The sequence below is a fragment of the Anabrus simplex genome, chromosome 1, assembly GCF_040414725.1.
Source record: "Anabrus simplex isolate iqAnaSimp1 chromosome 1, ASM4041472v1, whole genome shotgun sequence".
In the NCBI taxonomy this organism is placed as follows: domain Eukaryota; kingdom Metazoa; phylum Arthropoda; class Insecta; order Orthoptera; family Tettigoniidae; genus Anabrus; species Anabrus simplex.
The window spans coordinates 1303203383-1303221036 of NC_090265.1; the positions used below are offsets into that span (position 1 = coordinate 1303203383).

Genomic DNA, 17654 nt, shown 5'->3' on the forward strand with positions numbered 1-17654 from the left:
ATTGATATTCAAATCATGACACAAGCTATCATCCGAAACCCAACCGGCCGTGTGGCATTCGGCTGGTCTTGGCACCTCTGGTGGTATTGGGTACGATATGTGCATTGATAGCTTGGATGTAGCGGCATTTCACGAATTTTGGCAGCGTACGTGAGAAGGAACTGCTGCTTCCTTTTCCGTAAAGGTGGAACTCCCGCTTCAGCGAGTAAGCTGTAATGGGGCTAGTACAGAAAGCTCCCGTTGCCAGCCTTACTCCACTATGGTGAATACTATCTAAAAGGCTCAGCGTAGATTTTGATGCCGAGCCATAAGCCGCACTTCCATACTCTATTCGGGAGAGGACCGTCGCAGTGTAAAATCGTAGCAGTACCGCACGGTCAGCCCCCCACGAGGTGCCGCTGAGAAACTTAAGCATGTTCAGACTCTTCATGTAGGCAACCTTCAACTGACGGATGTGGGGCTGCCACGTTAGTCTCTTATCAAAATGGAGACCCAGGAATCAGCAGGTGTCAACCACTGGTAAGACACTGTTTCGCAAGCGGAGCTCTGGTTCGGGATGCACAGGCCGACGTCGACAGAAATGTACAACTGAGGTTTTCGCTGCTGAAAATCGACAACCATGTTGCAGGGCCCAACTGTCGACTCGGTTAATAGCTTGCTGTAGCTGTCTTTCAGCAAACGCCACCCTTCCGGAGCTGTAATGTAGAGTTAAGTCGTCTACATACAGCGAAGGAACGACTGCGGGCCCAGCAGCGGCAACTATGCCGTTGATGGCGATTGCGAACAGCGTGACACTCAGTACCGATCCGTGAGGTACTCCATTTTCCTGAACGTAATATTGAGAAAATGCATTCCCTACTCGGACTCGAAAGAGACGGAGGGACATGAAGTTCTCAATAAACGTTGGCAAATTTCCCCGAAATCCCCACTGGTGTAGTGTGGAGAGAATCCCATATCGCCAGGTAGTGTCGTAAGCTTTCTCCAGGTCAAAAAATACAGCGACTAGGTGTTCCTTCCGGAGAAAGGCCTCCTGAATGGCGCTCTCCAGTCTGACCAGATGATCAGTGGCAGACCGATGAGAGCGAAACCTACACTGGTAGTTAGACAAGAGACCTTCCTTCTCCATGGCCCACACAAGACGCCGGTTAACCATCCTTTCAAATAGCTTACAGAGGCCATTTGTAAGGCCTATTGGCCTATAACTATCCAGGAGTTTTGGATCTTTACCTGGCTTGGAAATTGGTATCACAATTCCCTCACGCCATTGAGATGGAAATACTCCCTCACTCCATATTCTGTTGAGGGTGAGGATATCCTTGAGACATCTGTCACTCAAATGCTTAAGCATTTGATTATGGATTTTGTCCGGTCCAGGAGCCTAGTGCATAGCGCGAGTGCACTTCGCAACTCCCACTCCGTGAAGGGCACGTAGTAGGGATGCGAAGCACTGGAGGCGAAAGAGAGATGGTATGCCTCTGCTTCGCGCTTAATTTGAAGAAATGCAGGGTCGTATCTCGCAGAGCTGGACGTATCTGCAAAATGTGACGCGATGTGGTCAGCAATGACAGAAGGAATCGTAACTATATCTCCATTAATGGAGATTCCCGGTACTGAGGGCACATTCTGTACACCGACAATACGGCGGAGTTTCGTCCACACTTGTGATGACGGAGTATGTGCCGTCATAGAAGACATATACTTTTCCCACGTAGCTTTCTTACTTTCTCGAATCAAAAAACGGGCCTTCGCGCGCAGGCGCTTAAATGTGATATGATTGGCCATCGTAGGATTCCGACGATAATGCTTAAAAGCCCGTCGGCGATCACATATCGCTGCTGCAATTTCGTCCGTCCACCATGGGACCTGTTTCCGGCGACGAATACCGGACGAGGAAGAAATTGTTTCCTCTGCAGCAGCCAAAATTCCCGTAGTAATGGAAGAGACGTGGTCGTCAACAGACTCCAGCATATCATCTGCCATCACTGCGTGTTTTGAAAATTTTGGTCAGTTTGCCCGCCGAAGTAACCAGCGCTTGGGTACTTCGGACTGTCTTTGATTCAAGATAGATAGAATTATCGGGAAGTGGTCACTGTCACAGAGGTCATCGTGTACTTGCCATCGTAGCAGGGGAACTAGCACACGGCTGCACAACGTGACATTCAGGTGTGAGAATGTGCCATATGCGCTGCTGAAGTGTGTCGGTTCCCCTGTATTAAGCACGCAAAGATCAAACAGATTGATCAGTCGCTAGAGCATCCTCCCCTTAGCACAGGAAGACGGAGAACACCATAGTGTGTTACGGGCGTTCACATCTCCCAGCATGAGGAAAAGAGGAGGCAACTGAGCGATCAAATCTTGTAGTGCATGCGTTTCAAGATCGTAGTCCGGTGGAAAGTACACGTTGCACACCGTTGTCATTACTAGCAACGGAGTGCGAACTGCAACTGCATCTAGCTGAGTACGGGGCGGTACTTCTTCGTTGAAGATGTCGGAGCGAACTAGGGTGCAAACGCCCCCAGTTGCCGCGCCATCCACAGCTAATCTATCTTTGGAATAAAGACGATATCCTCTCATAGTCGTGTCGTGTGCAGGTCTCAAACGAGATTCCTGTAGACAGACTATGGAGGCATAGACGGATATCAATTGACGTAACTCAGCTAGGCGACAGTGGTAACTACTGCAGTTCCACTGCAATAGTGCCATTGTGTGGATAGGTAGCGTTAGGAAATTAGGACAATTGCTTGCCCTTCTTTCTATCAGCTACCTGCCAATTTCCGCCGTCTTTGTCGGTGTCCGTTATGTCATCGTCACCATCTACAGTAATAATGGCTTCAGTCTCCATTGTGTCCCCAGCTGGGTGGATACAGGGCATATTATTCATAAGTTAGAACTAACAGACATGGAAATAACGAGACTGATCTCTGGTATGAACAGGTAGGGATAATGCCAGGAGGGTACTCGGCATAAGGAGACAAAGACGAAGTCAGTAATGAACTCGATTGATGAAGCTGTAAATATAAAACGGCTTCAGTGGTGGGGTCATGTGAGGCGAATGGAGGAGGATAGTTTATCTGGCGGAATATTGGACTCGGTCATAGAGGGTAGGAAATGTATAGGAAAATCAACACGACTACGGTTAGAATCAGTTTTTAATTATTTAAAGATGAGAGACATGGCACTAATCGAGGCCAGAGATTCAATTAAAAATACAGGATTGCGGAGGCGTTTGGTAATTCACAGAGGCTTCAAGACTGAACGCTGGAAGGCATACAAGTCTATAAAGATGTATGTATGATAACGTTTTTATGAAATAATGTATTCCGGTCAAACATGTCACTTAATTCTAGTTTAGTTCATACATTTCAAGGATGAAGCTGCTTAGGTTTCAGAGATGACTCGATCAATTTCAACATCGGCGGAACAGCATTTCCAGTAAGATTTTTGTTTGGGTTATAAGTCCATACAGTGATTTGACCCAGTTTGCAATTCGCCTCTTTCTCTGCTAACTTCTCCGTAACCCTACATGGTTACTCTAAACGTTTAAACTGTTCGTTACATTCGAGTCTTGAGCACCTCTTGTCTACCTCTTCCCTGGAAGTCGAAATGATCAACTGATAAGTGTCTCAAGATGTGTCCTATCAATCCTTATATTCTCGTAAGCAATCGTTCTCTGACTAACCCAGGCACTTGGCGCTGCACTCAGCGGCTCTGTTCGCCTCCTTCCCAACCTTCTCCATGTAGCTGCCGGTGGGACTGCATGTGTGCGTCAGAGTTGCAAGGGAAAACCATGTGCGATAGAATTACGGCTTTCAACATGCAGAGTTTGTTAAAAATCAGCTTAAAGTCAGACGTTTTGACAATTTTCCTTCAATAAAATCATAAATATATCTACTTACAGAAAACTTGAAGAGTACCAGACGTCGTTCCAGAATTTTTACGATGAATTAAATGACCGATTCAAAGAAATTAACGATATGGCACGTCAGCTTTAAAGATTTATGACGCCATTTAGAGTGAGTCCTGAAAAATCACCGTCACATTTCCAAAGAGAGCTGATAAAACTACAGCACGACGCAATCCTATATGACAGATACTACCACTACAGCGGTGATATAATCTTACAAAGGCGTTTATCCACAGGTGCTTATCCCAAACTTCATGCAATTGCCTTACATTGTATGTCAATATTCTGTGCACATTTTGCATGGGAAGATATGTTTTCAGCTATGAATCTAAATAAAAATGAAACAAGAATTGTCTCTCTGATGCTACTTTAGAGGCCGTACTTTAGAACTCCTAGTGCAGATCGATTGTGCACAATATTGGTAAATTAGAAGTCAAAACGATGTCAACAATCGACTTGAACACTAAATGTACACGAAGGCAAGCAAAAAATATGTAGATAATAAATGGTGTATTCATCTGATCACAAAATTGTCTTTAATAAGTGTTTAAGTAAGTTGCGCGCTGACTTGACGACCTGCGGTGCTGCCTCTGTCACATCCCACCTTCTCCCACCTCACCAGTGCTAACAGCTCACTACCGGTACTGCCTCTGTCACATCCCACCTTCTCCCACCTCACCAGTGCTAACAGCTCAGTACCGGTGCTGCCTCTGTCACATCCCACCTTCTCCCACCTCACCAGTGCTAACAGCTCAGTACCGGTGCTGCCTCTGTCACATCCCACCTTCTCCCACCTCACCAGTGCTAACAGCTCACTACCGGTGCTGCACCCGGAGCCAGCCTGGCCTATGGCGGCATCTCACTTGGTAAGGCCTGCACTAACCTGACTATGTATCTCTTAATTTTTTATTTAGTCAGTCCTTTTGTCCTTCCTTCAACATTCTCCTGTAACACCACATTGCAAAGTTTCTGCTCTCATTCTTTCTGAATGAACTGTCTCCTAATTTACACTTCTATAAATATTTCTAAATTTTATACCTATGTCCCATATGAGCTAAATTTTTCCTTTATAGACACCTCCCTTGACTGAAATAGTCTGAACTCTATGATCAATCAATCAATCAATCAATCAATCAATCAATCAATCAATCAATCAATCAATCAATCAATCAATCAATCAATCAATCAATCAATCAATCAATCAATCAATCAATCAATCAATCAATCAATCAATCAATCAATCAATCAATCAATCAATCAATCAATCAATCAATCAATCAATCAATCAATCAATCAATCAATCAATCAATCAATCAATCAATCAATCAATCAATCAATCAATCAATCAATCAATCAATCAATCAATCAATCAATCAATCAATCAATCAATCAATCAATCAATCAATCAATCAATCAATCAATCAATCAATCAATCAATCAATCAATCAATCAATCAATCAATCAATCAATCAATCAATCAATCAATCAATCAATCAATCAATCAATCAATCAATCAATCAATCAATCAATCAATCAATCAATCAATCAATCAATCAATCAATCAATCAATCAATCAATCAATCAATCAATCAATCAATCAATCAATCAATCAATCAATCAATCAATCAATCAATCAATCACCACTGATCTGAATTTATGGCTGTCGCCAGGTGGAAGATTCCGTAACATTTGTTTCCTTTGAAATTATTTCAAACAAGTTGGAAATTTATCGAACATCTCCCGTGGTAAATTATTCCAATCTCTAATTTATATTCGTATAAAATATTCGTCCCATTTTATTCTATTAAATACCAACTTCGTCTTCTAAATTTTAAAACTTCCTTCAAGTTAATTCGTCTACTAATATCATTCCAAGCCATCTGTCCATTGATAGGTCGGAATACATCACTTAGTCTTCCCAGCCCGAAGTTCGCAACATCTTCAAAACACTACTCTTTTGTCGGAAATTATCGAGGACAAATCATGCTGCTTTCCTTTGAACCCCACTAATACAATCCCTAAATACCCTCCTTACTTCACCCATCACTGGCCCTCTTCTCAATAAAAAACAGTAAATAACTACTTTTTGTAAGGAATTAATTTCCTTTTCATACATTTCGAGGATCTCCTGAATTCATTGCACTATATATATATATATATATATATATATATATATATATATATATATATATTATTGTTTCCTTCGTTTTACGTTAATGTACACAAATCGTTACAACTTCTTTAAGGCTGGATCCATACACTACAGAATATCTTACAAAGTTACCATATTTGCATGAGTGTGTGTGTGATATCAGAAATAGCTCATCATAAGCTTGATTAATAACGCTGTTTGGACTTTGGCCACCCACCGAGCGTTATGATCAATAACCTCGATCTCTTTTTTCTTTGCTATATCGATTATGATGATGATCACCGTCATCATGTTTACTCTAATATCTGGATTACCATCATCGTTGTAATTATTGTTAGATAAGTCAATTGGAACTCGTTATCGCCGAAGGTTTTCATGAGATGATTGACACGGTTATAAACTTCAGCTAGGCGATAATTATGTTTAGCAGCAGCGATGGCACCAACTAAAGTGATTTTAACCGCGTACGGTTAATTTCTCTGACACGAGGGCTTGGTTCTGCGTTTGTCTTAGTATACCTACCTTCATCTTCATATTACACCCTACCAAATATTACGTACGATTGGAGTCAGAAAGAGCATCCAGCCGTAAACCTGGGGGCAAATCCACATCAAGTGCTGACCGCAATAAATTGGAAATGGTCAAGAATGATCTTCCTGAACGCTTTAAAGGATACTTTCAGACAGGCAACGATCTTGCGGACAGTGTTCAGGACAATGCAGTTTTAAACTTTGCGGTAGTGATCAGATGCAGCTTGTCGAATTTGATCGCTGCCCGTGTCACTGTGCTTAGTATCAACAATGGAGCGACTTACTGAAGAAATACAATTTCGTACAATTTTTGACCTCTCCCATTCTAATTACAGAAGTATAAAAAAAAGAAGATGAAGTGTGCGAACAAATGGTAAGATTAATTTACATTAATTATTTATTATTTGTATCCGTTATGCGCAGTTGTATAGAAAATTGATTTATGGAACAATTGGACACTTATTTAAACTGCGTTAATTAAATACTTAAAATACTGGTTTACTCTGGTTGCCATAATTTCGGAAGTTTAAAAAAATGGTAAATTTAATTTTTGAAACACTCAAATTATTTTCTCCGCTTTGCAATTGTACACAGAACTCTGCGAATATAAAGTAATTAATACTTCATCGAAAATGTTCACTTGTACACAATACTTTTAAACCTAATGATTTTGAGAGCTCACGAGTAATTGCATGTGTCCTCTGTTGATGACTCAATACTAGTCGTTAATGATAACGTAAATCAACCAAATTTCTTTGCTGGGATTTCTTAATTTTCTTCTCCTCAAACCACTGCATAACAGTTTAGGCAGCAAAGCATGGTACACATTTCTGATGGAGTACCGCGTCATTTCAATTTGGGTTTACGTAAGCAATGGATAGTTATTGTCTCCAAAACCTCATCTCTGTAATTTTAGGCATTTAGGGCCCCTCTAGCCTAGTAGCTGCCCTACTACTTTCTGATCTTGCACCCTCAGATTTTGACAGAAGCTCATTGTTTATCAGTTACGGTGGGGCATTTGGGATTCAAAGCTTTTCTTCACCGCCGACACTCGGACTTAAAACCGTTACTTCCAGGGATACAGAAGATATATTTTTCTCATGGTTCCAAATCACTTTCACCCAATTATCATAGTTTTTTACATCAACTGAAACAATTTGTACATTATTTTTGTTCTTAAATGGCTTTAATCGTGGGTGATCTTGCATTTAGGCTAATTTGCAACCAGTTTGTTCTAAACATTAGCACTAATTTTAACTCTAATTGGTTTTTAACTTTCCTGAATTTATTTAGCATATGTCCTGCGTTTTCTCAGCGATAATATATAAATATTCCTCGCATTCCTTGGACATACATAAGGATTACTACCATTTTTTGAATTTGCTCTGCAGGACTTGTTAGACTTGTATACCTGACATACTTTTAGCACTCTAAATGCTTTAGCACCAATGCCAATAATCTTTCTCGGGAGTCTCCTTGTATGTATTGCCTTCTTCGGAAGGAGTGATTGTCTTGCTTATTTTTGAAGGGGTTCAGTCCTTTCCTAGAGCAATTTATCTGAAATTAACTGATGGAACAGTAAAAATGGTAAATGGATGAAAATTGTCGCATAATGACAAGATAAATACTCAACACTGTTGAAATTGCCACCAGAATTCAACAATGTGTAAAATATACTCAAAAATGCTAACAACAACAATTTCAATAATGAGGCAAGCGTTCGTTACAAGAACTAGTTCGGATATCCATGCAACCCGGTAGTAAAATACACCAAAATATATTACTGTAATTATACTAAGCGAGACCACAGAACCAGTTAAAAACAGAGCATTGTGGCGGCGTTTATTAAATATACAGACCTTGCAGACTGAACGCTGAAAGGCATAACAGTCTATAATGAATATGCATGTATGTATTGTAATTATTTGCAAATGTCATGGATTAAGAGAATGATTGTTTTGATTTCAGATGAAAATTAGCTACTCAGTTACGAAGAGATTTCCAGGTTCTTTCACTTGCTAGTAACAACACATGTTGTGACAATGCAGTGCAAATGCAAAAATGTTTTCAGAATTTTGGCTATCATTGTAGAAATTTTCTTCATATTTATTTTATGACGACAGAAAACAATGCTTAGTAAAATAATCTGCTCTTCTAAATTAGTATATTATGTAAATCAAGAAATACTATGATAAATGGAATAAATGTACAGATTTTGACATATGTTATATGTTGAAATAGACAAAAATCTGGACTGATTCATTAGTTACCCTTCTTCCTGCTAGTAGTAAGTTTCCAAGAGCCTCTATTACTGCTTCTTGAATTTCTAGTAAGTGTTCGAACATCATACCAGAGGTTTTGAAAGTAAATAATTGTGGATAATATATGCGGCCTTTACAATACATACAATAGTTTCAATTTTTTCTGAACTGTTCGGAAACATACCCTCCACTTTTGAGCTAAAATTTCAAACGCATTTTCTACAATATGTCGGAGTCGACGTAGTTGCTTATTGTAGATCCCCTTTCTGTAGCCCTGTCTTCATTGCCTGTTTGGAAAGCTGCCCATTATTTTTGGACGTATTGGAAATGGACCGTTGCGTATTAGTACCCGAGGAGCAAGTTCTTTCTGATGAGATCATGAACTACGGTATCTGTTGGATTAGTAAAGGTACTACCAGCTAATTCTCTCCCAAAGGGCAGATAGTTGAAGATTGTCACCATCGCTATTTTTGCCAAAACCACGTACGTCTATACAAATATATTTATAATTGTGGTGAACAACAGCCAGTAAAACTATCGAAAACTTCTTCAAATAACTAAAATAGTTTCAAGTGGGATTATCTGAACACTTTCTGATAGTGTGTTTCCCCACTAATGTTTCCGAGACAATTAGGAAACTTCCATGTCCCTTCAAAACCTAATATTGTTTCTGCCTACCTGCCTCGCTGCTTGACTGAATGGTAAGGGAAGTGGTCCTAGGTTCATAGGGCCACGGGTTCGATTCCTGGCCGGATCGGGGATTTAAACTGCGTACAGATAATTCCTCGTCTTAAGCCTCATCGCCATACGCATACAACACTTTACAGTACCAACCACTACAGAAACACGCAGTAGTGAATACATAATTACATATCGGTTTGGCGTCAGGAGGGGCATCTTGCCACAAAACTGGTCCAAATACACATCAAGTGCCGACTCCAAACAAATTAGGAGAAGTCCAGGAAGGAGCAATCAATAGGGCTGGCGTCGAGAAAGGCATTTCGGCGCGAAACCATGTTAAATTAGTTCAAAGTGCCGACTCCAGGTAACTCAGAAAATACAGCGAATAAGAATAAGAACAAGAACGAGTTTGTTTCTTCCCACATTTGTTTCGCACTTTCAGAAAGGTAAGTTGGCGGCAAACATTTCCAAACTGCGTCAAATACCGTCTTAATAATACTTCGGAGAAGTCCCCAGTTCCTACAAATCCGAAACGGAAAATATGAACAAAAATATTCTTCACTTAGGTGTTACTGTATATGCTTGTATGCTTTCCCGGTCAGGTGAAGGGAATTTGAAAGAAACCTATGCTAATCACCTTAGAGTTGGGATGAAACATAAAGGGCAAACAGCGAAAAGTCCGAATAGATACCGGTTGGTCCGTCCGCCCCTTGCAATCTAGTTTTATGCAACCTACCGCGTTGATTACAATTCTGGAAATCATCGGTCCCGCACCCTAATCCTGGGTAATATAACGAGATGTGTGATTACGGGCTAGAAAATCATCGGTCCCTCTCCCTGATCCTAGGCTAGATCCGGGCTAGAAGACAGCGGAAATGGTGATTGTCACCCGTAAAACGTGCACGGATATGAATAACACGTGCGTTACAATAGGAGGTGCACACGCAGACGAGGAAAAAATAATGTATAGGCTGGGAACTGCCGAGTGAATGTCAAGCCTCGCAATAGTTCACTTGACAGGGGCGCGTTCGGAGTATGATAGCGGAAAGGGCTCGAGAGTGTGGAGGTTTGAATCCTACGATACAGGCGGCCCTTTTCTGGGCCAGATAAACCAATCAGTCTGTGGAAACGCAACCTTGCCACATTCCAGGTATTTGACGGTAGAAAAAAGATGATTGTGATTCGAACCTGCGTGTCCTCGAGTCCTGTCCACTATCATATCCCCGACCGCGTCTCTTCCAAATGAGCTACTGTGATACGTTGCCTGCAGTGCGCAGTTCCCAGCCAATACAATACCCGTTCCTGGTGTCTATGTGCGCACCTCCTGTTGTAACGCACGTGTTCTTTGTATGCCCGTTTTACGGGTTCATTCGTGTTACTCATAATGAATTAGTACAGGGGTTCGAGTTTCCTGCTGTGTTCTAGCCCGTAACCACACATCTTGTTATATTACCCCTCATTAGAGCGGGGGACCAATGTGTTTCAGAATTGTAGTAAACGCGGCGTGTTGCATAAAACTAGATCCCAAGAGGTGGACGGTCCACAAGACATACTGTACATTGGCCTCGGGTCCAGCAGATGCCATTTTCCAACCTTTATCTACAGTTCGTCCGTGTAAAGCCAAATACATTCCTGAGAGATTCTGTGCTTAATTCCAATGTTGAGAAATTTGTATCTATTCTGACTGAAGAAGGAAAAGGCACTCAACAGGCTGAAGTCACAGGCTATCAGAGGTCCAAGTATAAAATATCCACTGTACAAAAAATTTGCTTTACGTCGCACCAACACGGATAGGTCATATGGCGACCATGGTATAGGAAATGGCTAGGAGTGGGAAGGAAGTGACCGTTGCCGTAATTAAGTTACAGCCCCAGCATTTGCCTGGTATAAAAATTGGAAACCACGGAAAACCATCGACAGGGCTTCCGACAGTGGGGTTCAAACCCACTATCTCCCGAATGCAACCTCACAGCAGTGCGACCCTAACTGCACGGCCAACTCGCTCATTTTTCCAATATTGAGTTACGTCCACACATGTCCATCATGCCAAAAGGACCATATTCAATAGTGCCCATCATTAAAATATCCCCACAACCATAAGGTCCACTTAACTCCCATTGAATAAAATGCCCACGTTCCTCCAAATGATAATGACGGAACAGCGGATTTTTAAATCCAAATTATTAGTGCAGTTCTATTTAATTTATTATGTTCATTATCTGGAACATCATCGTGAATTGCTGTGGAGCTTCAGATGATATGAAATGATTCTCAGATAGCGAGGTATATCACTCTTATACCATTGGCAGTTTACGACTATATTGAAAATTCTTAATTAGCTCATCACACATCTCCGATTTAAAGCTTGCTTCATATTAGTAAGACCTGATAATAAATTGTGTGACCAGTATTTCTGTATGCGCTGTTCTTAAAGGTGCTAAATGATACGCCGTATGTTTACATGATGAGCTACATCAAACCTTTGAAACTCTAAATATAATCGCTACAAACACATTATTAGCCATGATATTTGACACGGCATAATCCCAAAAGCCTATACAGTATCATGTATATAAGTACGCGCCGTTCTGAAAGCATCAATGGAAACATGATTAACCCTTTTTCCTCCATTTTAAAATAACTCAAACATTCCAGGAATTAAGTGGAGAACAGGCAAAGGGGATGGGATGAGGAGTGGTGGGCCTGCTTTCCTTCGCCCTATCTTCATTTGTCCCCATGCCAGGTGATCAGTGATGTACAGTACGACAGTTTCGTATATGAGGCCAATCTAACACGTCTTCATTCAGTGGTTTACATGCCATTCTCAAATAAATAAAATGAATAATTCGAAATGTATTTGGTGTCTCCTTACAGGATTATCAACGCCTAAAGAGAGTTCCCTCAGACCCTTTATTTACGACATTTCTCCATAGAACTTGATTAAATGGAACGATAATTCTGCGATGGTTGTATATGGGACACCTATGTTAAGCACGTAAGAGTTGAGAAGACCCATACAGGGCAAGCAGCGAAAGATCTGAACAGATACAAACTGTAATTTGGCCGTGGGTCCTAGTATCGAGATGGAGTAGCTCTTTTCAGGTAGAACCCCAATGGAGGTGAGCTTCGTGAACCATGATACCAACACACCTGCCTTTCTTAAATTTCTTTCAGTAACGGGAAATGAACACGGGCCTCCAACAACGGCAGTTAATACCACTACCCGCTCTAGGAAGGAAACATACATTACCTCAGTATTATATTGCATGTTCCTTCAATGTTTGGATCCATGGGACAAATTGTTAAGGGAAACACACATCCCTGTTCATGCCCATGGTTTGTGAAGGGCTGTTTGGATTGTTTTGGAACAATCTCGTATGTTATTCTTCTAAATACAGTAGCATTAGCAACCAAGAATTCTATGTTTCTGTCGGTAGAGACATTATAACTTGGCTTATTTCAACCACACCAAAATAAAACAAAAGAAAATGTTATCTCGCCGATGTATTGTCATACGGTTCAGAAATAACTGCTTTCTCTACTGACGCAGGGGCAGTTTTTTATTTTTTTGTCGCTTCGATACCATTCTAATAATTGTATTTCTTTGATAAAGTGTAGTAGCGATTTCTTGATTGTAAGTTCTGGCTCTTAGTACCTGAGTGCGATTTCCACTCGCTTTCATTCGTATTCCAATGAGTTGGCAGTGGTAAATGAATGAGGGAAATAGGGTATAATGTTTGTTCTCATGTTGGATATACTCCCTGAGCTCGGCTAGTGACCTAGATTTTCTGTCACGTGATAACGCGTATTTTTTTGTCTTGCTCGTGGTTGGAGTGAGAAAACTTCGAGTACAAGCGCTCTTACACCGCCTTGCTGCTAATTACCAGCAACTAGAGTTGGGTCGCGCGACTCAGGATACTGCCAATTGTATCCCGGAGCGGGTGGAAAAATTCTAACTTGGGCAGTTTTTATCGTAGAATAACGCGGAAAACGGCATATTTCATCTCCTCGGTATCATGACATACTATAGGTGACGTTGTTAACGATCACAATATCCCTCCAGGATGATTACATTTTGTCGAGTCGATGCCTACATTGCTACCGTTTTGAGGGCTCGCAGAGGAGCAACTCGTTATTAACATCACATTCAGTGTCTTCCCACGACTTTTGCCCACTAAGTGTTTACCCCCTTTAATAGTTCCAGTAGATTGCCAAGGAATTCAAGCTGCATTCGAAATGCTGGTAATTTAATAGATAATTAGATAATAGATGCAGCTCTTACGATGTTATGGTGCTTGTACCCGATTTTCAAATTGATTCCTACCATCACCGCGTTCGTGTGAGAAAACTTGACCGCCACCATCGCCGTATTATAAAAGAAACATTACATATTAGCTTGAATAATTTGACTGTGAGTCACGCGATATATGTCGGATGTACGCTGTTGTGTTCAGCTTGCAGTAAACAATTAATAAAATAGCCATACTAGTTAGGTGACTCATGTCTGCCTTACGAGTTAACAGGGTAAGAGAAACCTTACATAACTGAGCGACTATGCAATTTGACGCCTTTCCTCTACCATACATGGTTATTCTACTACCTAAAAATAATGGCGATCCATTTCGTTTAAATATATCATTTTCTTGTTTTATAATTGGTTCATTACGTACTTCATTCTGCTGCACTCCATTTGTTTTTTTTATGTATTTTCATTTTTTTCATTACATACTTCATTCCGGTGCACTCTATTATTTTCTTTTGTGTTGGACTTATGTTCATCTTGTTCACCTTCTCCTGTACTGGATACATATCAAACTATATATCTTAACAAAATGCACGGGAGAAGAAGTGATATCAGGCCATAGCTTATCTTTAGTATTACATTAATGACGTAATTTAGATTCTAGCCAGTCACTGTGTGCTGTCATCAATCAAGGCAATCGATTTGTTCCTTTATGCATTTTTCAGATAACAGTCCATTCGTGATAAAACCGAAGAGAGGAGATATCTGTATTTAGTAGCAGCGATGGCACCAACTAAACAGCAGCTCGATCATGTTCGACAGTTAGTAAGTTCTCTAAATTTACATGGTCCCATCGCCAATTGTGAAGTTCGTCCTTTTTCTCCAGCACTTACTTCGTCACTCATAGCCATTGACATCTCTACGGAGCTACCTGGAGGCAAGCAGATGGTACGCAACTTCGTCGCCAAAGTGAAAATGGAAAATGAAGATCAAAGTGAATGGGTAGATGCGGACACACAATTTTACAATGAGTGTAAAGTATACAGTGAAGTGATACCTTTCTTCCTAAAGATGATTCCTTCTCAAGGTGTATCTCGAATATTTCCAGAATGTCTGTACAGTTCATATACAAAAGTGGATCCAGTAGTAATAATTGAGAACTTAGAGAGTAAAGGATTCAAAATGGGAGACTACGGCGCTATGGACTATGAACATTGCGCTTTGACTCTTAGGACTTTAGCGCAATTTCATTCCTTTTCAATCGCAATAAAGAGAAAAGAACCTACCTTATTCAAGGAAAAGATTGCACAGCTGAAGGATCCCAGGTATGCTGATAATACACTAATCTTTCGGACTATTCAAATGTTGACCCGAGTGTGTGTCAGGGGATGTATTAATTCCTTCGAAATGTTCTATCCAGAGTACAGTGCAACATATGCCGTGGAGCTCCAGAAATTGCTGAAGCTTCTCAATGAATCAGTAGGTGAGTTGTTCCAGTCACTGGTGAAGGCCGAAGAACCATTTTCTGTTCTGTGTCACGGTGACTTCAACAGAAACAACATTCTGTTCCGGTACGATGACGATGCAAAACCTTGCGAGGTAAAATTTATCGATTTCCAGATAATAAGGTACGCTTCTCCTGCTATCGATATATCGCTTTTGTTGTTTTTGAACACAACCAGCGAGTTTCGTGCAGAAAATGAAGATAAGCTTCTCAGAATTTACCATCAGACATTGCTAGAAAACACGGCTACCTTCCTCGGTTGTACTACAGCGGAACTGTTGTCGGAAATGTCCCTGGATAAGTTTAAAACTGACTACGCACGGCATGCATTGCATGGCTTTCTTATTTCTGCAATGTTCAGCAGATTCGTATTCGGCTCAGAAGAGGAATGCGACAGGTTTGTTGAGACGATAGACAATGGTAGATGTACGGAAGATGACCTAGAGACCTTACTTCCCATAGGAGGTGAATTTGTTCAAAGGAGGATATGTGATATGTTGAAAGACATACTTATTAGAGGTTATTTCAAGTAAGTAGTGAATAGAAAGATAATTATTAAGCTGATGATTATTTCATTTACCTATTGTATATGCTGTTCTGAATTCTGATTTACTCTCGTAATTTAGTCTAAGTAAATTTGTGGAAACATTGGTAACTGCTTCTCTCTCTTCTTATATTGAATCAATAATTTTTCACCCTTACGTTGTGAGGAAGTTCAACGTATTGCATTTATCACACCGGAAGTTGACATAGCAATTGCATCCAGCACTAGAATAAATAGATACGATTATTATTATTATTATTATTATTATTATTATTATTATTATTATTATTATTATTATTATTATTATTATTATTATTATTATTCAAGGAACGTCTATGAGACAGTCCCGTAATTTCGGTATACTGTTTTTATCCATTGGTCAAAGGTCGTGCTATCGATTCCTGGTTCGTCTGATGAATTTACTCCTGGTTGGAGGTTTGAAACATAGCTTCAAGTAAGTCTATGAAGTTTATTGTGATACGAAATAGCAATATGGAGGTCACGTGTTAATAACTGAAGGCTACTTGTCTGGGTGATAGTTGTATTGGCAGGTCCAATGTTCTTTATGGGCTGTGCTGGCCAAGGGTTAATTTCGTTACATAATCTTACAATAATTTTGTAATAATTTATAAACAACTAGCTGTAATAGCCGGCCTTTCCAGGCTGGTTTTTAAAAGTTTATCTTCAGGATTTGTATTATTTGTTAATCATGTGTGAAGTGAATTTTTCTAGAATTCCTTATTAAAATGTTGATTGATATTTTATCATCTATTATTTCGTTTTAAAGTTATTTACATGTGTTCGATTACAAGTCTTAGATTATTTTATTTTCGTATAAACATTTGTCCATATGAAAGCCCAAATTACCGGCAAGTATTTGAACCTTTCAAAAAATAATAAGTGATAATTGTGTGTGTTTACCCGTCGCGCTTATAGATATGGTGTATACGATTCCAACTGTCATTAACACTGTCACCAATCAGCCTTGCGAACTCAAAATCTATGGATTCAACACTAATTTCGGTCATTTTAGACTGTTTACTTTTCACCCCATCTCAGTCCCAATCCCATCTTTATTTGCATGGTCATGAACCTCCTAACAAGAAAGGTACTTTATTAAACATGGCGGCGTGTTCTCATCCTCCTATATACAGCGTTTCTTACCGGACTCTTATGATACAGGTAAGTTGCTGTCTCCTAGCGACAGTCTGTCCATCAAGTTGATCCAATCTTCGAGCGACTTTGCAATTAAATTAATTACATAAAATTACCCATAATAAAATATTATCCAATGCATTTCTCTCAAACCACTCCTTTAAACCCTCTCAGTAGTAATAATAACAAATTGTGAAATTTTCAACGAAATCGGTCCAGTCGTTTTTGAGTCAAGTAGAGACGAACAAACCAAATAATATACATGTTATGCATTAAAAGTAAAAATAACAGAAGATATAAAACATAAATGTTCCTAAATACAACGAAATGAAGCGACGATCTTAATAATAATAATAATAATAATAATAATAATAATAATAATAATAATAATAATAATAATAATAATAATAATAATAATAATAATAATAATAATAATTTCGTGTGGCTATTTCTAGCCGGGTGCAGTCCCTGTAAGACAGACCCTCCGATGAGGGTGGGTGGCATCTGCCATGTGTAGGTAACTGCGTGTTATTGTGGTGGAGGATAGTGTTATGTGTAGTGTGTAATATAATAATAACGACTTATGAACTCCGAAGAGGGCTATGCACATCTTTCCAGTTGATTCCTCTAAATGACATGGGCAAGTGCGAGGTTTGTCCGGCTCCATGGATAAATGGTTA

The 17654-nt window shown here is 40.0% G+C and overlaps 1 protein-coding gene and 1 pseudogene across 1 annotated transcript; one reads left to right on the forward strand and one right to left on the reverse strand.

Moving 5' to 3' along the window:
* Window positions 1-8811: 8811 nt before the first annotated feature.
* On the reverse strand, window positions 8812-13891 carry LOC136858788 (uncharacterized; annotated as a pseudogene).
* A 617-nt stretch (window positions 13892-14508) lies between these two features.
* On the forward strand, window positions 14509-16587 carry LOC136878496 (uncharacterized). Its single transcript, XM_067152088.2, has one exon. It carries the CDS (start codon window positions 14555-14557, stop codon window positions 15806-15808), a length of 1254 nt encoding a protein of 417 aa, XP_067008189.2. The 5' UTR covers window positions 14509-14554; the 3' UTR covers window positions 15809-16587.
* Window positions 16588-17654: the final 1067 nt, after the last annotated feature.